At 60.9% G+C, this 20,816-nt stretch overlaps 1 protein-coding gene across 1 annotated transcript; it reads right to left on the bottom strand.

The window, feature by feature from the left end:
• Positions 1-1,667: 1,667 nt before the first annotated feature.
• LOC149120713 (leukocyte immunoglobulin-like receptor subfamily A member 5) lies at positions 1,668-18,826 on the bottom strand. Its single transcript, XM_089320115.1, has 9 exons — positions 18,758-18,826; positions 18,324-18,608; positions 17,177-17,478; positions 15,698-15,705; positions 15,444-15,594; positions 3,027-3,303; positions 2,583-2,885; positions 1,912-1,962; positions 1,668-1,804 (listed from the first exon to the last, which is right to left on the bottom strand). The coding sequence occupies exons 1-9, from the start codon at positions 18,816-18,818 to the stop codon at positions 1,668-1,670; spliced, it is 1,575 nt and encodes a 524-aa protein (XP_089176241.1). The 5' UTR covers positions 18,819-18,826.
• Between the last annotated feature and the right edge of the window lie 1,990 nt (positions 18,827-20,816).

A 20,816-nucleotide genomic window follows, 5' to 3' on the forward strand; every position in this document is an offset into this window, starting at 1 on the left:
TGTTCCCTTCATAGCTGTCCACGGTGCACAGAGTTCTGAAGTTTTGAGGATGATCAATGCAGCCATTTTCCTGTTTGTTCCTCATACTTTCAGAATCACAGTTAAGACGCTGTGATGAAATCTGAGGTCATATTTACCCAGGTATTTAATTCTAGGAGTGTTTAAAAATTTTTTGTAAACTCTGATTTATTTATTCGAGAGGTAGAGACATAGAGAGGAGAGACAGCAACAGAGATTTGCCACCTTCTGGCTCACTCCCCAGACGGCTGGGCCAGGCTGAAGCCAGGAGCTTCTTTTGGGTCTCCCACGTGGGTGCAGGGCCCCAAGCATTTGGGCCATCCTCTGCTGCCTTCCCAGGGCATTAGCAGGGAGCTGGATCAGAAGTGGGGCAACCGAGATTCGAACTGGTGGTCATATGGGATGCCGGCGCTGCAGGTGTTGGCTTTACTCCCTCAGCTACGCTGTGGTGGGGTGGGGTCCCAGCCCATAACTGGAAACACTGCGCTCTCTCAATCCCACCTCCCTGAACTCTGTGGGAAACGCAGACTTGCACCACACGGACAAGCAGAGTAACCAGCCACCAGAGGAAGCCGGGCAGGCATCCGCACTCTTCCAGAACACCGGGTGCTGCTGTCTGCCAGAGCCGCCGTGTTGTGGGGTTTATGTTAGTTGTGCATTGAGAAATCCAGATGACCTTGAACTTCCCGTGCCTGAAGAAACCCTGCACACACTTTCTTTCACTTCTGTGTGGTCCTCTCAGAGGATGGATTCCCACGGTCATCTGGGATTTTACCTTAGAGTTTGATAAGCCACACGTTTTTAAAAATATTTATTTAAAAATCAGAGTTACAGAGAGAAGGAGAGAGAGAGGTATCCATCTGCTGGTTTAATCCCAATGGGTCTTCACAGCTGGAGCTTGTCATATCTCCAGCCAGGAGCCAGGACCAGGAGCCAGGAGCCAGGAGCCAGGAGCCAGGGGCCAAGAGCCAGGGGCCAGGAGCTTCTTCTGGGTCTCCCAGATGGATGCAGGGGCCCAAACACTTGGGCCATCTTCTACTGGTTTCCCAGGCCATAGCAGAGAGCTGGATTGGACGTGGGGCAGCCAGGACTTGATCCGGCACCCACAGTGGATGCCGGGACCGCAGGCAGCAGCTTTTATCCATTAAGCCACAGCACCAGCCCAGATCTATTGATTCTGACCTCCCACATCTGGCCCCACCTGTCATGGCCTCCTTTTGGTGAGCAGAATTTTAAACCCATCTTGAGTGACAGGTGTCCCACCACATCCTGGCCCACTTGCTGAAGGCCAAGGGGAGCAAATCCTGGTGTTACCCTCTCCGTGGGCGGCAGGTCCCGGGCTCCTGTGGACACTCAGAGCCACTGAGCTGTGTGCGGTCCCTGGAGAGGAACAGCACAGAACCGCACGGGAGCCTGCAGGGCGGTGGGCAGGGCTGCGGGAGGCCAGAGCCCCTTCCCAGAATGCACATGGGAGCCCGGGGAAGCAGCACTGCCAGCAGCCCACCAGGGTCCCTGCCCCTGAGCAGGATTCCTGCAACCCCAGGCGAGCTCCGCCCACTTCCCACAGCTTCTCAACACGCATGCCCCGATCCCCCCTCCCCCGCCTCCAGGGCTTGGCCTCTCTGACCCAGCGCTGTCCTCTCTCCAGGTCACCGCTGGCCTGCAGCCCGGGTCCTTCTCTGGCTGTACCAAGCCTCTGCCAGCAGAAGCCCGAGGCCCAGCAGGACCAAGCCCGCCACGCCCATGCGGATGAGGTTCTCCAGGGTGTGGTCCTGGGGCGCTGGGGCTGGGGGAGTGCACGGAGGGGTCATCAGGCCGGCCAGCCCCAGTGACCCAGGACCCCCTACTCCCCACAGTAGCCTGAGCCCTGGGTCAGGCCTGTAGCTCACTCACCAGCAGGGGAGCCTGGCTGGGGGTGCGAGGGGCTGCTGGGCTCTGGTCCTCCTGAGAACAGGCACAGGACAGTGAGGAGGAGGAGACCCCGGCCTGCTCCGCACTGTGTGCTTCCCAGCCTCTCGTCTCACGACGCAGTTCAGTGTGGTCCTCGTGTAAGTCGCCCACACATCACTCTGTCTGTGTTCTGGAGCCGCCAGGGAACTCCGCAGGGGAGAGACATGTGGCAGCCAAGCCTGGCGAGCCTCTCCCTACAGGAGCAGGTCCCGGGCCCACCCTGGGCCATGACCAGGCCCCACTGGGCTCCACAGTCTCTGTCCTACTCTAATAGACACCCCGGGGTGTGAGGTCCGTCCTGGGTGGGTCCTGTCCAGTTCTGCAATGCTCGCCCGCTGTGGGAGCCCGGCCTGGGGCTGCCGGCCAGGGCGCTGGGCAGAGCCCGTCAGGCCCTCTGCAGGGACCACCGAGGGCACTGCTGGGTCAGGAGGGAAGAGGGGCGGGGCTGCACACTGGCTCCGCCCACATCCTGTCCCTCCTGCCCTGCAGTCCCACCGCCCTCACTCTGGGTGTCTGGCCCAGGAGCCCCAGGCCCCGCACCCAGTTCCCATCTACGCCTCCTCTCAGTGTCTCCGTGACATACCGAGCTCCTGCTCAGGCTGTGGCTTCCTCACCTGTCACCCCCAGCTCCAGGGCGTCACTGGGCTCTGACCACACAAAAGGATTCTCCCTGTAGGAGCCATAGCATTGGAATGCCCACCTGCGGCCGGGAGTCACAGGGCCCACAGGGAACAGGGCCTGGGACTGCGCACTAGGGCGTGGCTCTGAGCTCCGGGTCCTGGCAGCCCAGGGCACCCCCTCCTCTGTCAGAATGAACCTGTGGAATCCCAGCTGGGAGTGGCACTGGAGGGTCACATTGTCCCCTGAGGTCACCACGGGGCTGGGCAGGGCCGAGAGGCTGGGCTTGCCGTAGACTCCTGGGAGAGGAGGAGCAGTCATGTGAAGCAGGGCTCACCCCCCACGGTACCCCCAGGGCTGCGCTATGAGAGGGGAACCCTGGGAGCAGACCCCTCCCTGAGGGCACAGCCTGTGGGGCAGGGACCCTGGGTGACCCTCACCTGACACCCGCAGCTCCAGGGCATCACTGGGCTCTGACCAGCCAGCAGCGCTGAGGCAGACACAACTGTAGCGCCCCACGTACACCTCAGCCATCAGAGGGATGGAGAACTTGACCTTGTTTCCGGGCTCCAGGGGCATCACTCTGTCCCAGGGCTTTGGGATTCCCTCTCTATACAGACGGCACTTCTGGGCCTCCAGGGTCCCCTGACACCACAGGGTCCCAGGCCTGCCCAGGGCGATCACAGAGCCTGGCTCAGCCCGGAGGCTGGGTCTGGGGAGGGTCCCTGGAAGGAAACCAGAGGCTGGGTCCCAGGACCACGACCCCTCGCAGGCCAGGACCCTCCCAGACGCCCTCCTCACCAGGCAGGGCTGCTGTCCCCACCCCAGCTGCCCGGGGTGGCCCTTGTCCCATGGAGGGGGAGGGGACCGGCACAGTGGGGGGCACGCTCACCTGCCTGCACTCGGGTCCTGGGCCCACACAGCCCTGGAGGAGAGCTCCCCGTGAGAGGTTCGCCCCTGCCCTCGTCCTCTCCTCCCCTGGGCTCCTGAGCTTGGGGTCTCCAGGGAGCAGGGCCTGGCAGTGGGCAGGGGCGGGGTCCCTCCCAGAGCAGGGTCTCCTCACCCTGTCTTCCAGTCTCACCCAGGCAGAGCAGGACCATGAAGGACGGGTTCATGGCGTCTCCTGACCGGCCCCGGCACAGCGCCCACGGCACGGGCACACACCGGGTGTGGAAGCTTGGAGGCTGGGTCCTCCCAGAATTGCAGGGCTGTTCCACCCGCAGCCCCACAGGAAGGGGAACCGCACCTCACCCCCAGCCAGGCCCTCAGTCCCCAGGATGGGGAGGGCACAGGCTCCCTGCAGGGATGGGGCCCCGCCCCCGCCCTGTCAGCCGGCTCCGCCCTCCTCTCCCAGGGCCAGGACCCAGTACCAAGGACACGGGCCTCCCTAGTGGCCCTCCTAGTGGGCTGACTCCTGCCCCGGGGTGTCTTGTCTCTGCCTTCAGTAGCTGTGCACACAGCATGCAGGATCCCAGCCCCAGGCACATTTCCCGCCAGATGTTTCGCAAGGGCCAACTTCCTTCCTGCCGTGTCCGGGCACCACATCCCCAGCGGGCACAGGGCGCCTCCATGTGTAGCCGTGTGCCACGTGTGACATTTCATGGCTGAAACTGACAGGATCCTTCCTGGAATTCCCAGGCCCAAGACTCCTGCAGGGAGCTGTGACAAATACCCGGGTGGTGGGGGCTGGCGCTGTGGCGTAGTGCGCTGGCATCCCATATGGGCACAGCTTCCTGGTCCAGAGCTGCTCTTCCGATCCCGCCCCCTGCCATGGCCGGGGAAGCAGTGGAAGGTGACCCCAGTGCTTGGGCCCTGCCCCAGAAGTGGCTCCAGGCTCCTGGCTTTGGATCGGCCCAGCTCCGGCCGTTGCAGCCATTTACAGGGTGAACCAGCGGATGGAAGACCTTCCTCTCTGCCTCTCTCTAACTCTGCCTTCCAAACACATCTTTAACAAAACAGATTCAGATGGTGGAGAACCCTCCTACGGTTTTGTAGGTTGCTGTGTCGGAGAAAGAGGGGCCTGGATCCACAAGAACAGGTGAGTGTGGGGGAGGGGCTTCTTGGGGGGGGGATCGGCCGCACAAGCCCAGCCGCATCCAGGGATGAGCTGCTCGGAGCCCCAGTGTCCCCGCCCGGCAGGCATCTCTGGGCTCTCAGGGGCGCTGAGACAGGAGCAGGCAGTGGGCAGTGGGCGGGCTGGGACACAGTCAGCTTGAGATGGGAGGAGGGTGGGCAGCTGGGGGAAGCAGCAGGGTCCCAGAGCCCCAACCCAACTGCTGCTGGTCAGCTTCAAGCCATTGGCTGCCGCCTGGCCACTTGGGCTAAGCCTGCACAAACAGCTCCAGAGCCACCAGGCCCTGCCTTCCCATGAGGAAACCACAAATTCCACAATGTTGTACATGCATACCTGCGCCAGCTGGAAACACCCAAGAGGGCCGCCTAAAGACACCCCCGGGACGACCATGGGGTCATCCCACGAAATTTCCGTGAGGGGTCCTCCCACTCCCATCATGCACCTCCACTCCCTGACACTTCCCCTTTTTCCAAAACAGAGCCTGGAAGTGAGTGGTGCTCAAGCCCCACCCCAAACTCCACCCACTTTGAATATTCAATCAAGCCACACCCAGAATGAGCACTTTGCCTCTGGCTGGCAGATGAGGCGTGGGGAGGAGGATGGGGCTGGGGACGTTGTTTCTCCCAAGGGCCGTTTGGATGTTGGCAGCATCATTCCGGGCCCGTCCTGATCATCAACTTAAAGAATTCCCTGAGTTTGAGTTGCCTGTGGCTGCCGTGGCAGTGTCTGACCACGGGACTTCCTGGTCTCCCGCGGCCTGTAGGTTGCGTGCTCCCCTCCCCTGGATGACCTGGATCGCTGAGGCCCCCATGGAGGGTTTTCTCTATGGCGTGTGTGTTGTGCCCCTGTACTCACCTCTTTCTCTCGCTCCAGCTGGCCTGATCCTGGGGTGCACTCACGAACCCTGCGTTCCTGCACCCCTCAAGGCCTCCACGTGCATCATTCCGTGCATCAGGGGAGGAAGAAGCCGTGAGTCCAGTCTGGGGACCCCGCTGCCCACCCCGCACGAAGCCGCCCATGAGGGAGCCGCCAGCACCCCCAGTGTTCACGTGGGCCCTGGGCGTGGCTGTGGTTGGGTTTGCTATGGGGGTGGGGACACATGTGTGGCGGTTGCATCACCAGCAACGAGGGGCAGAGACACTGGTGTTTGGTTGGAGGAAGGTGCAGACCAGCGGTGAGATTCAGATCCGGAAAGGGGGGGTTGGATACGACGGGGGTGGGGTGTGATGAAATAAAGTATTCACAGGGAGTGAGCAGGTGCACGGGGACTGGGGTGGAGCTGTCTGGCGGGGTTCACGGGGTTCACAGGTGGTGAGTGAGGGGCCCCTGCCTGCCCTGCTTCCACGCAGGCATCACGGGACCCCGAGGAGGGGACCCTGGGCAGGGCTTCTGTGACAGCCACTGACTCAGAGGGAGTTCCCACGGTCTGGGCGTGTGGTTTTGTTTCTCCCAGCCTCCTCCCTCTGACCTCCTCAGCACCTCCTCCTCCTCCCTCCATCGCCACCTCCCGGTCATTTCTGCCCCTCAGTGCTCAGTCCCCTCCCTGTCTCAGACCCTGCTCAGTGGGGCTCTGGGAGAACTGGCCTCTGGGTCACTGTCAGCCGCCCTGTGCCCCGGGGACTCAGACCTGGGTCTGCCTCAGGACCAGAGTTGAGCTGGGACCCCGGGTCTCAGGCTGAGAGAGAAAATGGCCCAGGCCAGTGAGTGCAGAGCCGTGGGCGCTGCCTGCTCAGCCTGGGACACAGCTCAGCCCCTGCCCTGCCGAGTGAGCGCTGACCAGGACTCAGCGCTGGGCTCCGGGCCCACGGCTGGGGGAAGGGTTGGCGTCGGGGCTCCCGAGTGTCAGGAGCTCAGAGGGGACTTGTCGGGGCTGCCACCTCCCTGCACCTCAGCCAGTGCACCTGCTGCTCCGCCTCCCTTTGTCTCTGGCTGGCACACAGCTGTGTTAGAAACACAGGCAGCACACACAGGTGAGTCGCGCTCACGGTGCCCCTCAGCCGGCTGCTGCCCGTGATGCACAAAACTGTGTGTGTGGGGCCGGCGCTGTGGCGTAGCCGATTACGCTGCCGCCTGCAGCCCGGCATCCCATATGGGTGTCAGTTCATGTCCTGACTGCTCCACTTCCGTTCTAGCTCCCTACTGTTGCACCTGGGAAAGCAGTGAGGATGACCCAAGTGCTTGGGCCCTGCACCCATGTGGGAGACCTGGAAGAAGCTCCTGGCTCCAAACACGCCCAGACCTGGTCATTGTTGCCATTTGGGAGGTGAAACAGCAAATGGAGGACCTCTCTCTGTGTCTCTCCTCTCTATCTGAAAGATTTATTTATCAGAGGCAGAGTGCGTGCACGCGCACACACACACACACACGCACACACACGCACACACACACACACCAGCCATCAGAGGGAGACCACATTAGAAACTCGGCACCAGGTTTGATCCTGACAGCCAGACCCACGCCCTCCTGGGAGCGGAGCTCTGACTTAGACACACAGGGACAGAGGACCAGGCCGGTCAGGTGTCGGGGCCATGACGATGCTGTGATGGGGGTGCACGACACACGTCACACACGCAAACACCAACACACCCCCGGCTCGTGACAGCCTGGATCCCAAGCACACGGGACAGAAGACGGCGCCAGTCTTCCTCTGTAGTCACGCATAAACTACACCCGCCCCAGATACGGGAGAGGATTTCCCACACTGACGCCACAAACGCTGAGCCCCCGGTGACCTCTGCCCGTGAAACGACTGCTGGGAAAGTCAGGAGCAGGGCCCCCCACGCACAAGGGTGCAAGGAACATGCGGGCTGGAGAGAGTGGACCCACACCTGCAGGCAGAGGCCCAGCGACTCAGGCGAGCAGGTGCACGGCCCCTCCGGGGCTTCACGTGTGCCCCCAGCATGGAGGCCACCAGGGGAGCTCCGCAGGGGCGGGGCCACAGGGACCCACAGCCCGGCGAACTTCTCCCTACAGCAGCAGGTCTGGGGACTTCCCTGGGCCATTGCCAGGGCCCACTGAGCCCGAGCAGAATCTGTCCTGCTCTAGAAGCCCACCGAGCCCCCGGGGTGTGAGTGAGACCCGTCCTGGGCGGGTACCGTCCAGCGCTGCATCTGCTCCCCCGCTGTGGGAGCACGACCTGCGGCAGCCAGACACGGCAGCCAGACACGGCGAGTCCCTGTGTGACCCCGTCAGGCCCTCTGCAGGGATCAACCAGGGCACTGCTGGGTCAGGAGGGAAGAGGGGCAGGGCTGCACCCTGGCTCCGCCCACACCCTTCTCCCTCCTGCCCTGCAGTCCCACCGCCCTCACTCTGGGTGTCTGGCCCAGGAGCCCAGGCCCTGCACCCAATTCCCATCTACGGCTTCTCTCAGCTCTCCGTGACCTACCCAGCTCCTGCTCAGGTGTGGCTTCCTCACTGTCACCCCAGCTCCAGGGTGGCACTGGGCTCTGAGCAGCCAGCAGCGCTGAGGCAGACACAGCGGTAGCGCCCCGCGTACACCTCGGCCATGAGAGGGTGGAGAACTTGGCCTTGTATCCGGGCTCCAGGGGCATCTGTCTGTCCCAGGGCTCTGGGATTCCCTCTCTATACAGACGGCACTCCTGGGCCTCCAGGGTCTCCTGACACCACAGGGCCCCAGGCCTGCCCAGGGCGATCACAGAACCTGGCTCAGCCCGGACGCTGGGTCTGGGGAGGTTCCCTGGAAGGCAACCAGAGGCTGGGTCCCAGGACCACGTCCCCTCGTAGGCCAGGACCCTTCCAGACGCCCTCCTCACCAGAGAGGGCTGCTGTCCCCACCCAGCTGCCCGGGGTGGCCCTTGTCCCATGATGGGGAGGGGGAACCGGCACCGCACCCATGCCAGCCAGGCCCTCAGTCCCCAGGATGGGGGCACAGGCGCCCTGCAGGGATGGGGCCCCGCCCCGCCCTGTCAGCCGGCTCCGCCCTCCTCTCCCAGGGCCAGGACCCAGCACCAAGGACACGGGCCTCCCGGAGCCGCCCCTCAGGTGGGCTGATGCGCCCCAGGGTCGTCCCCGCCCTCAGCCCCTCCTGTGGGGTCGCAGCCCGGCCACTTCCGGAGGACGCAGGTGGGCACAGACCCGCTCCCGCCCGGCCCGGAGGTCCCGGGCCCGACCCAGGGCGGGGGAGGCCCGGACGCCCCCTCCGCCGCGGACGCCGCTCCCACGCCCCTCAGCCACAGCTTCCCCTGACCCGACCACCCCGCTGCGGGGCCCTGAGGCCTCCCAGGACCTGCGCCGCCCCCTCCCTGCCGCCTGCCCTGACTCCCGGGGGAGGCGCCCTCACTGCGTCCCCTCACACACCCCTCTGCCCTGAGCCTCAGCTTCCCCGTGTGGGCGGACACGGACTCACCTGAGGCGGCCTCGCGCACACGCACACCTACTCTTGACTGCGCAGGTGCAGGTCGACAAGGGATTGCACAGGCGCACACCATCACTGGCTTCGCGGACACAGCCTGACACGTGACTGTACAGGCACACACGACAGGACTGCGCATGCGTGTGATGACATGCTACTCAGGACACATGCTGACACGTGAGTGCGCAGGCGCACGCCGACATGCTGCGCTCACACGTCACTGCGGGGAGTACGCGCTGCTTTGCCGCTGTCTCCGTGGAGGAAGAGTGCGGACCTTGTAGGAAACGTGAACCCTGACTGCTGCTCTGCGCGGCCCTGCAACTCCTCGCCAGAGCAGGTGGGGAGAAGAAGGCACAGAAGCGTCCGAATTGGGAAGGAAGAAGCCACGTCGGCTCTTTCCTGATGACGTCATGTTACCTAAAGACAACCCAACGTCTCAACCAGAAACTGCCCTCACTGGTCACCGTCAGGTCACAGGACAGCGGTCCACACACGAACTCCCGTCAGCGCTCCAAGGGAGATCCACACAGCTCCACTTAGCAGAGCCCAGACCTCCAGCAGCCTGGAGTAAAACAAAACTCATGATTTACATGGAACCACAAAAGCCCCATTTGAGCAGTGGGCAAAGCACTTGAATTGACGTTCCGGAGAGAAGATGTGATGACTGACAGGAGGATGCAAAATCTCTCAGACAAAAACAGCTTTGTCTGTGTCTGATGAGCTGTGACTTCTGATAATGTACTGAACGCCATCGATTCTTTAGTATCAAGCGACCGGTGCCTGCCTTCACCACCACCAACCAACCGGTGTGCTCATGTCCCCTGCATTCCTCTCTTCTTATAGGAACGAGTATTCTTTGTGAGCGTTTTCGTGGGAGTCTTAGTTTACGGGAGCATCCGTCCCAGGATTTCCGCATATGACTGTTTCCGTCTCTGGTTTTGATAGCACTTTCTCCTTGCCTGATAAAACGTTCCTTTTTCCTGTCCTCGGGAACAGTGTATGTAAATTTGGGAGTGTGTGGGCAGGCATGTGTATGTGTGTTTCCTACCTGAATAAATGTGTGAGGAATTCCCATGAAGCTTTGCAGCCTGGCGTTTAGACTGAGGGAGAATGTTGGATTCCCGAGTCACGGCATTGTCAGGTGTCAGGGCACGTTTTGGTCAGCCACAGTCGCCTGTACGCCGGCGCCCCCAACATTCTAATGAAGCTGACAGCTGCCGACCTCATCGTACTCTTGCTGCATGGCTTCTGCGGGCAGAGTCCTAGATACGCAGGTCTGCACCACTGCAGGAGGACGCCCGGCCCCTGGTGGACATTCTCATAGGAATACAGCAGCGAGCTCTGCCGTTCCCAGCCCAGGAGTGAACGGCGGAGTTCAGAGCCCAGAGTGAAGTAGGTGCCATCATGCAGGTGTGTGCCGGGACTCCTTGATGTCCCATGACCAGATTCACCCGGTACAGGGTTCCTAGAGCCGAGTCCCACCAGTACAGGACATGTGGGTGGATTTACTGCAACTTCCTATTCCCATGAATTCAGTTCCTTTTATTTATTTATTTATTAAAGATTTATTTATCTACATTTTTGAAAGGCAGAGTTACCGGAGCAGGGTGGGGTGATGTGGTCTTCCGTCCACTGGTCCACTCCCCAGATGGCTGCAGTGGTTATGGTAGACCAAGCTGAAGTCAGGGGCTTGGAGCTCCATCCAGGTTTCCACATGGGTGCAGGTGCCCAAGACATGGACTTCTCCCGCTGCTTTCTCAAGTGCATCAGCTGGGAACTGGCTTGCTGTGGAGCAGCTGGGACTCGAACCCGTGCTCCCATGTGGGATGCTGGTGTCTCAGGCAGCACCTTCACTCGCTGAGTCACAACGCCAGCCCAGGTTCAATTATTATTTTTCTCCCAAAGAAACCTTTCCTTTAATGAATACAAATTTCATAAGTACAACTTTAGGAATAGAGAGATTCCTCCCACACTCTCACTCCTCCTCCTCCACCCTCTCCGACTTCCAGTCCCATTCTCCACTAAGATTCATTTTCTATAAAATTTATTTTTTTAAAAGATTTATGTATTTAGTTGAAAGTCAGAGTTACACACAGAGAGAAGGAGAAGCAGAGAGAGACAGAGCGAGAGGTCTTCCATCCACTGGTTCACTCCCCAATTGGCACAAGAGCTGGAGCCGCTTCAATCTGAAGGAAGGAGCCAGGATCTTCCCCTAGGTCTCCCAAATGGGTGCCAGGGCCCAAGCACTCGGGCCATCTTCTACTGAGTTCCCAGGCCATAGCAGAGAGCTGGATCAGAAGTGGAGCAGCCGGGACTTGAACCAGAGCCCATATAGGATGCCGGCGCATCCGGCCAGGGCGTTAAACTGCTGTGCCACAGCGCCAGTCTCTCCAATCAATTTTATACTAAGACCAACTCTATACCAAATAAATATTTCAACAATTTGCACACACACACACGCACACACAGTGTGGAGAACTAGTTTTACAGTTAATTCTTATAATACAACTCATGAAGATCAGAGGTCCTGCATGGGGAGTCAGTGCACAGAGATTCCTGTTGTTGATTTAACAATTAGCATTCTTATGTATGACGTCAGTGATCATCTGGAGCTGTTGACATGAGCTGCCTTGGTTATGAGAGCCTTTTGGAGGCCGGCGCTGTGGTATAGTGGGTTAGGCCACTGCCTGCAGTGCTGGCATTCCATATAGGTATCAGTTCGAATCCCGGCTACTCCACTTCTGATCCAGCTCTCTGCCATGGCCTGGGAAAGCAGTAGAAGATGGCCCAAGTCCTTGGGCCCTGCACCTGTATGGGAGACCCAGAAGAAGCTCCTGGCTCTTGGCTTCAGATCAGTGCAGCTCCAGCCACTGCAGCCAATTGGGCACCAGTGGATGGAAGACCTCTCTCTCTCTGCCTCTCCTTCAATATCCATGTAACTCTGACTTTCAAATAAATAAATAATCTTTCTTTTTTTATTTAAAGAAAGCCTTTTGAGTCCACAAAAACGGTCTGTATTTAGACAGGGTCATGAGCAAAGTGGGAGTTCTCTCCTCCCTTCAGAGAAAGGCGCATCCTTCTTAGATGGCCCCTTCTTTCCATCAGGATCTCACCCACAGAGATCCTTCATGTAGGTCATTTTTTGTTTCATTTTCAGTTCTAGAACCATGCGATGTTCACTCTTCCTGTGACGGCCCGCGTCCCTGAGGTCACCCTGTAACTGCCAGACAGGGTTTCGTCTGCTGCACGCAGAGAACAGACCCTGCTACAGAGGGGAGAGGGACCAGACGGGCATCGCTCATGGAGAGAACAGACCCTGCTACAGAGGGGAGCGGGACTGGACGGGCATCTCTCACGCAGAGAACAGACCCTGCTACAGAGGGGAGCGGGACTGGACGGGCATCTCTCACACAGAATCAAGCGCCCACAAGGAGGGAGAGGATGCCAGCGCCAGGGGAGCCACTGAATCCCACTCCACAGGAGGAATGCCCCCGAGCCCTGGGCTGGATTCCCAGGCGCTTCCTGCGGTGGGCGCGTTGTGACCACCCCAGCCTCTGTCCCCTCTCGCAGGTCGGGGCTGGAAGGTCCACGCGCGAGCAAGGAGGGCCCAGCGTGACGTGGCTCCTCAGGCTTTGCAGACCCCGCCGTCAACCTCTCCCGCGTGGGAGACGAGGAGACGGCCTCTCCCCCGCCGGCTCTGGAGCTGTCCCAGACCCGAGAGCAGACGCCACCCGGTGAGCGAAAGGTTCCTCCCAGCGCCTCAGAAACCACAGGGTGCGGGAGACAGAGTCACTGAGAGCCGAGCGCCCATTGGCTACCTCTCACCATGGCCGCATGTACCCACAATACCCCGGGCGGCCTGGGGGGTGGGGTTGTACCTCAGCCCCACCCCCGAACTAGGAAGGCAGTGTCTGAGGGCAGGGCCAGGTGCTGTCAGCAGGTCTCATAGCAACGGCTGAGCCCACCTCCTGTTAAAGATGGGACGAGCTCATACGGCCCCTGAGCAGGAAGTCCTGCCCCCTGCTGCATCCTGGGAGCCAATCACAGAGCTCAGGGGAAGTCCACTTCCTTTGGCCCAACCTTGCACAGGCCGGAAGTCAATCCTAACCCGAAGGAAGTTTGTCTTCTAAGTTGAGCGTGGTTGCTGTTGGGCGTTTCTAGGCGTCCATGTTCGCTCTGGGACTTCTGGGAGGATTTTCGGGGTTTTGGAGCAGAACTGCCCTTTGTAAGCGCCGGTTTGGAGAGGAGGCTGCCAGCGGCTCTATGCAATGTTCTTTCCCCTCTAATATTTTCTAAGGCGCTTCATTAAATATAACTTATACCCATAGAACCTACCCTGCACAGTGCTGACCCACAGAGCAGGTCCGTCACCTGTCAGCATCCCTTGGGCCCCCCGTGGAGACCTGCCCACCCCACCCCAGTGATTTGGGAGGAGGGGCTGCCCTCGCTCAGCCTCGTGCTGCCGGAGGCACTCAGGTGCCAGTCATGGAGGCTAAGGCTGGGCCGCACGGCTCACAGTTTATCGTCTGGTGTCCAGCCCCACCCACGTGCCTGCAGACACAGCCTGGGGGCCGCTGCAGAGCCACCTGCTGCTGCCGCTCCGTGTGGCAGGGCCAGAACCCGCCGCCTCCAGCTGGGCCTTTGCCCTTCATTCTGGGTGCGATCAGCCCCGTGGTCGTGCTCAGAGAGAATGGCCTTGGCCAGAGGGAGGGTCCTCTCAGAGAGGACCCTGTGTGCTCCCTGCTGCCATGGCTCCCTGCACGCAAAGGCCTGGCAGTGGGAACCGGAAGCATCTGACCCTGTGAGCACCGGAGGTTAATTAAAATCCCCCACCAGCGATCATATCCAGGTGACGGGGAGGCACAGGGAGGGAGGACTCAGTGGCTGTCCACGGGGCAGCTCTGGGGCAGACCAGGGACCAGTGCTCCCCAGATCCTGTGCCCACGGCTTGTCTTTGCAAGACCGAAAGAAGCCTTTGGAATCTGGAGCAAAACAGCATATGGGCCGGGACGCTTCGGGTCCGTGGGCTCAGCAGGGGTGGTCTTTGCCACCCGTGGGACACCGGGTGGTGCTTGGGGATGCTTGTGGGCTGCTGCTACCCACGCCTCAGTGCACAGAAGGCCCTGGCCAAAACCACACCACACGGAAGGTTCCAGAAACCCTGTTACAGAATGTGACAGTGGTCCTCAACCAGGGACACTTCTGCTCCCTAGGGGGTCACTGTTGGAGACAGGTTTTGTGGCAAAACAGAACAGGAGATTCGCCACAACTCAGGGCTTCAAGGTGAGCAGTGGGACATTAGGCGTTCACAGCACAGCTCCACCGCCCCCGCCCACTCTGAGAGCTTCTGCATCCAGCACAGGAGCCCCCCTCCCCAAGCGGCCCATCTGCCCCCACCCCCACCCCACCCACTGAGTCTGCCAGTCTCTCTGTCACTAGGGATTCAACCAGTGAGATCGCACCTGGGGCAGTGAGACCCCACCCACATCGGTGAGACCTCTCCCACACAGGTTGGTGACACCCCAACCATATCGGGGAGACCCCAACAAGATAGTGAGACCCCACCCGGGATGGTGAAACCAAACCCACTATGGTGAGACCCTTCCCACCCACATCAGTGAACCCCACCTGGGGTAGTTAGACCCCACCCAAGTCAGTGGGACCTCACCCACTATGGTGAGACCCCTCCCACAAGGTCAGTGACACCAAACCTACAACAGTAGTACCCCAGCCAGGACACTGAGACCCCACTCACGTTGGTGGGACCATACCACTGTCGGTGAGACCCCGCCGGGGTGGGAGAAGCTCCGGCACTTGGGCTGTGCCAGGGCTGCAGACTCCAGGGCCACCAGGTAACTCCCTTCCCCACCTCATTGGGCACAAAGGGTCCCTGGAGTACAGGTCTGGGGTCCCGAGCTCCGGTCTCAGCACGAGGGGAGGAGGGAAGCCCCGGTCTCAGGGAGTCCCAGGGTCCATCTATCGCCCTGGGTGATCATCACTGGACTTCCAGGGTAGCAGCTAAACGAGCCTCTGTCCGTCACCCAGCCTGTGGCACTCGGGTACAGCGGCGGGAAAGAGATTGGGGGGGTACCCCGCAGGCCAAGGGAGGGAGAGATCAGGACAGAGCGCACAGCGGGAAGCAGCCTTGAAGCGACCTCAAATAGTTCACGGAAACCCAAACTGCGTTCTGAGTGTGCGTGAAGTTTCAGCCGCAGCCTTGCTATGGAGGACAGGGCTGTTTGCTTTGTCAGGGGAGACCAGAGTGGGGCAGCGGTGGCCGAGCAGGTGCACACGCCAAGGAGCGGATCTGCCTCAGCAGGCCGTCACCTCCACCCCCGCACCCCACTCCGTGCAGGTGACCCCCGCTCTACGGCACAGCACAGATGTCGCAGTCCATGCGAGCCTGGGCACACGGCCAGCTCCCTCCCGGGTCCTCCACCTGCAGAGCCAGTCTTCAGCCAGGAGCCACGTCAGAGCCACCAGGACCAGAACAGCCAGGCTGATCCGCAGGAGGTTCTGGGCGGTGTGATCCCAGGCGGCTGGGGCTGGGGCAGAGGGGCCGCTGATGGGATGCAGCACTGCACCCACCTGCTCCTCTCCCCTCACCTCCCAGACCTTCCTCCTGCCCCCACCCCGCGGGAGCCCGGCTACTCACCGTCCTGGACTCTGGACACTGTGGTTCCGAGACGGGGATTGCCGAGATCCTGCTGTGGGAAGGGAGGGTTGGCTTTGGCTTCCGCCTACCCAGCCTCTCCTTCCTCAGCCCAGCCCCCCCACACCCCGCGGCTGTCCAAGTCTCCACCCCATGCCTCACAGGGGTCCCAGTGGCCTCACCCCACGGGCATGGGCCCCCAGGCACCAGGCAGAAGCTGGCGTTGCACTATTGCGCATGCGTCTCTGTGCCTCGCACCCCAATGGGGGCTCTGCGCCCCCCTCACGCGGGTCTTTCTCCACACACAGCATCAAATTGAAAGCCAGGCACTCCCCTGGCGTCCTGAGCCAGCCCCCTGCCCACCAGCCTCCTGGCCAGTCCCTTGTCACCTCCCCTTCCTGACTTCCGGCACTGCTGGGTCGCCCCCTGTCTTTCTGGAAATCTCTTCATTCTGAGAACCAATCGACTAAGGGGCTCAGTCGGCCAGTGTTCACCCAGATGTCTCCTCAGTGTGCCCAGCCAGGCGGCCCTGCTTAGCCCTCCAGGGTCCCCCTTCCAGGTCACCAGCGCTCCTTGTGTGCGATGCCAGGGGGCTTCTAAAACTTCATGGGACACGGAGTTAAAAGAGAAGTTTATGGGGCCAGCGCTGTGGTGTAATGGGCTAAAGCCTCCGCCTATAGCACCAGCACCCCTTATGGGCACCGGTTCGAATCCCCGCTGCTCCACTTCTCTCCAGCTTCCTGCTAATGTGCCTGGGAAAGCAGCAGAAGATGGCCCAGTCCTTTTACCCCTGCACTTTCCATGAGCTCTCTGAACTGCCCTCATATAACACATTTCTCTCTCCTGACACCCACCCATGGATGCTCCATCCACTCTGGCCGGAATGCTCATGCACCAGATGTTTTTCTGGGTGACGGGCACTGCTGTATGGGTTGCCTTATCCAAAATGCTAGGGACCGGAAGTACTCCAGGTGGGCTTATCCTGGGATTTGGAATATTCCCATACACACAGTGAGGTCTCCTGGAGACTGCGCCCATGTCTTAAACACAAGATTCCCTGCGTGTCACGGGCCCCGGGGACACAGCCTCTGGGTAACTTCTCATCATGTCCCTAGTGCACCTGCGTTCTGCATATGGACCAGCATGAGAGGGAGGGTGTGGGTTTCACTGCCAGTGGCTTGTGGGCACTGAACACCACCACACCTGGGGCACCTGCACTGCACTGTGCAGGCGGGGAAGCCCACGGCACCCTCGGGCACACACAGGAAGGCTCCAGCTCTCCTGAGTGTGGAGGAGCAAGCTACTCACCTGCAGCAGGGGCGGGTCCTGTGGGTTCCAGGCTGGGGTCTCCCACATCTGGAGACGGAGATGAAGAGGACAGGTCGTGGCTGGGGGCTTCCTCTGCTCCCCCCCCCATTCTCCTTCCCTGGCCCCCTGGGGTGGACGTCCCTTCGACAGGACCCTGGGGTTTCTTTAGGAGCCCAGGGAGGACCTGGGAACTGGGGGCTTCCTCACCTGTGACCAGGAGCTTCACGGGCTCACTGGGGAAGGACCACACATGGTCACTATAGGCGCCAAAACACCTGTACGTGCCCGTGTGTGCCGAGGTCACAGGGCCCACGGGGAACTCCGCTGGCACCGCCCCGTGGCTGCCCTGTGCGTGGCTGGGCCCGCCTTCCCGGAGCAGGAAGAAGGTGTTGGTCACTGTCTCTAGCCGGCAGTAGAAGGTCACATTCTCTCCCGAGGTCACCGTGGGCCCTGGTTGAACCCATAGGGTGGGCGTGTCGTACATTCCTGCACGAGAAGGTTGCCAGTGTCTTCCTGCCTCCCAGGTCCCCCCCTGCAACCTCAGACCCTTCTCCTCCCCCGACACCTACCCCAGCCACAGACTCGCCCTCCCCAGCCGTGCTCCCAGGTGGAGCCGCTCAGTGCCCCCAGCTTCCAGGAGTGAGGATCGGACTCTCTGGGAGCCGCTGTCCACGGGGTTTTCCCAGAGATTGGCCGCTAGGACTACAACGCCAGCACAGCCTAGGGCATCCGATGGCCAGGGGCCACCTCAGAGCCACCAGTCAGAGACTCGGGTGGGGCGGCCGTTTGCTTAGGTTTTGGGGGAGAAACATACGTAATATAGAATTCAGCATCTTCACAGCTTTAATCTTCGCCCCGTGTCTCAACTTCTTTTGCAAGCTCAGCCGGTTCCCTCGCATGCGGTGCAGCCCACGTTGGCCACGCCTTCCCCAGGGGACACTCGGCTGCTTGCAGCTCTCGGCCCTTCTGATCCAGGCTGCGGTGACTCGGGGCCAAAGCTCTCTGTGTTTGTCACGAGCCCTCCTGCAGATCCTACCAAGTGCTTCAGTCTGAGACACAGGTCCCCGGCTGTAGGGAGCGCCCTGGCCCGGGCACCTTCCCTCCGTGGGAGCGGCCCTCCCACAGGACAAGCCTCTCTCTCTTTCTGGCCTGCTTCTCTCGCCTGTCCCAGGGACCCGGGTGCCTTCCTCCGTAGGAGCCCTGCACCTATGCCCTGCTGGGCTTCCCTCTCCTACAGGCTCCTTCCAGAGGAAGCAGCCCCCATTCTGACACCTGCAGAGCGTGGCCGGATGGGGCCGCCACCTGCCCCCACCGCAGCCCAGCAGGCTCACCGGTGACCACCAGATCCAGGGGCTCGCTGGGCTCCGACCAGAGCTCCCCGCTGCGGCAGAAGCAGCGGTAGCGCCCTGCAGTGCGCGAGGTCATGGCCGCGATGGGGAACCGGACTCCGCCCCTTGCTCTGGATCGCTCGGGTCTCCCCCAGGCAGAGAGGCCCCCCTCGGAGCGCAGCTGGTACTCCTCGGCCCCGGGGAGCCCCTGGCACCAGATGGCTGCCGGCTTCCCCTCTGGAATCCTGGAGTCGGGCTCAGCCCAGATGCTGGGCCTGGTCAGTGCCTCTGGAAGGGAATCAGAACCTGAGTTTCCGGAAGGACCCACCCCAGCCCCCTCCCACTGGCAACAGCCCCGCCCACTCCCAGTTTTCCCAGTGGTGGTGACTTCCTGGGGACCTGGAGGGTGACCCTGGGGCAGTGAAGGGAGGACTCACGCTTCTGGGTGCTGATTCTCCAGCTCAGACAAAGCCCTGGGAGGCAGGAACCATGGGTCATGTTGCCCCCCACCCGTACCCCCGGCCTCCATCGCTCTCTCGTGCCGGGACTCACCGAGGCAGAGCAAGGCCATGAGTGGGAAGTGCATGGCGCAGATTCGGCTGGGACGCGGGGCGTGGCTGGTCAGAGAGGAGCACAGCATGTGGCGGGCAAGGCCTTATGCCAGTCACCCAGGGGATTTCACACTGATATTTTTACAGGCAGGGCCAAAGCCCTCCCTCCACCACCTGACCACGGCCCCTTGACAAATCCAACCACACCTGCATCTGTTACCGGATAAAAGCAGGGTTCTTGTCTTAGCACGAGAAAGAATTCAGGTGTGAGACAGAGAGTAGTGGGAGGTAAAATAGCAAGGTTTATTAGGGCAGGGACATCCGTAAGGACGGATGGGCACCTCTCCAGACAGGACCTGAGAGTGCCCAGTCACTCGGACTGGCAGGGGGTAGTGAGGTTACATGGTTGAGTGGAGAGAGTACACCTGGGCAGGCCGGTGGCTCAGCGGAGATGCAGAGGGCTGAGCACACTGTCCAGTTGAGGCCGGGGGTTTTTAAGGAGATGGATCTTCACACAGCTCCTCCTGAAACAAAGGATTTTATGGCTGTAAATATTAAGAAGCTCCTATCTGAGTTTTCCCTTGAAGGTATCAGACAGGAGGACGCCTAGCTGGCGCCATCCTGGGTTCAGAGGAAGGGTGAGCAGGACCCCCTAGAGAATGGGGATCCAGAGCAGGGTGTTTGACATGCAGGTACTGGGCTGCATCTGGGAGACTGTGGAAGATTTGTCAGGCAGAAGGGGCGGGGACCTCCACCTGGCAGGTTATCAGGTAGGAGGGGGCAGGCAGGATGCGAAGGCCGGGCTGCCCTGAAACATTATCGGGATGACTTTGAGATGCAGCATATGCTGGACATAGATGTCTTCTCTTTAGGCCTGTCATACACACATAAGCTCCCACTGAACTTCCTACCTAACACAACCTCAGTGTCTGTCAGCTTCAACACCACGCCGCTCCCTCCCCAGAGCTCCCGTCCATTGCTGGCCTGGGTAGCCCCTGTCATCTCTGGGTGCCCCATGGCCGGGTCTGGGTGGGTTCCCAGTGCATCTGCAGCTCCGGAACAGGGGATCAGACCGAGGGGCACAGTCACGGGGCAGCCCTGGGAGGTCACCGTGCCATCCACATGCAGGGGAGGCGAGGGAGAGAATGGGGGTTCTGTGACCCCTGCTTTAACGCCTCGCACCCGTGGAGAGACGTGGGACTCTGCACAGCACCGCCCCCTGTCTGGAAATGGGAGCACGGGCTCCATCTCCTTTCTGAGCTACAGAACCTCGAGGACCACAGCCCTCTCCCTGCAGGTGCAGGAGGGAGGGTGGGGACAGGAAGGCAGGTTTTCTGTGCTCCCTGGAAGTGATGGGAAACAAAGCCCAGCCTGTCTGCCCTTACTCGTGCCTCCGGGGCCTGAGCACTCGCCTTGGGGGAGATGAAAGGGCTGGATTTCAGAGACAGCATGAGGACTGAGGCAGGGCCTCTCTGGCTCCAGGGGTCGACACCTGGGGCTGGGTTTCCTCTCCTGTCCTGTGGCACAGGGACCGGCTCACCCCGAGCTCCCCCAACACAAACTCTCTCCAAACACCGACCACGGAACTCGAGTCAACCCCTGGCGCTGTGAGGATGAGGCCAAAGTCCCCACGGGGTCTCCCGGGGTGGGGTCCCCTCTGGCTTTTGCACGAGTTTCTGATTTTTTATTTTTATTTATTTATTTATTTGTTTGTTTGTTTGTTTTTGACAGGCAGAGTGGACAGTGAGAGAGAGACAGAGAGAAAGGTCTTCCTTTTTGCCGTTGGTTCACCCTCCAATGGCCGCCACAGCTAGTGCGCTGTGGCCAGCGAACCGCGCTGATCCGAAGCTAGGAGCCAGGTACTCCTCCTGGTCTCCCATGGGGTGCAGAGCCCAAGCACTTGGGCCATCCTCCACTGCACTCCTGGGCCACAGCAGAGAGCTGG

Source organism: Oryctolagus cuniculus, chromosome 18 (genome assembly GCF_051225735.1).
Source record: "Oryctolagus cuniculus isolate XC-2025 breed Fujian yellow rabbit chromosome 18, ASM5122573v1, whole genome shotgun sequence".
NCBI lineage: Eukaryota > Metazoa > Chordata > Mammalia > Lagomorpha > Leporidae > Oryctolagus > Oryctolagus cuniculus.

Excerpts from the sequence above, each read along its gene's own strand:
- LOC149120713 (XM_089320115.1), bottom strand. The coding sequence starts at position 18,818 with ATGACCCATGGTTCCTGCCTCCCAGGGCTTTGTCTGAGCTGGAGAATC. Across the intron at positions 18,609-18,757 it reads GAGAATCAGCACCCAGAAGC|AGGCACTGACCAGGCCCAGC; the intron begins GTGAGTCCTCCC and ends ATTCCCTTCCAG. Across the intron at positions 1,805-1,911 it reads CCAGCCAGGCTCCCCTGCTG|CCCCAGCGCCCCAGGACCAC; the intron begins GTGAGTGAGCTA and ends GCACTCCCCCAG.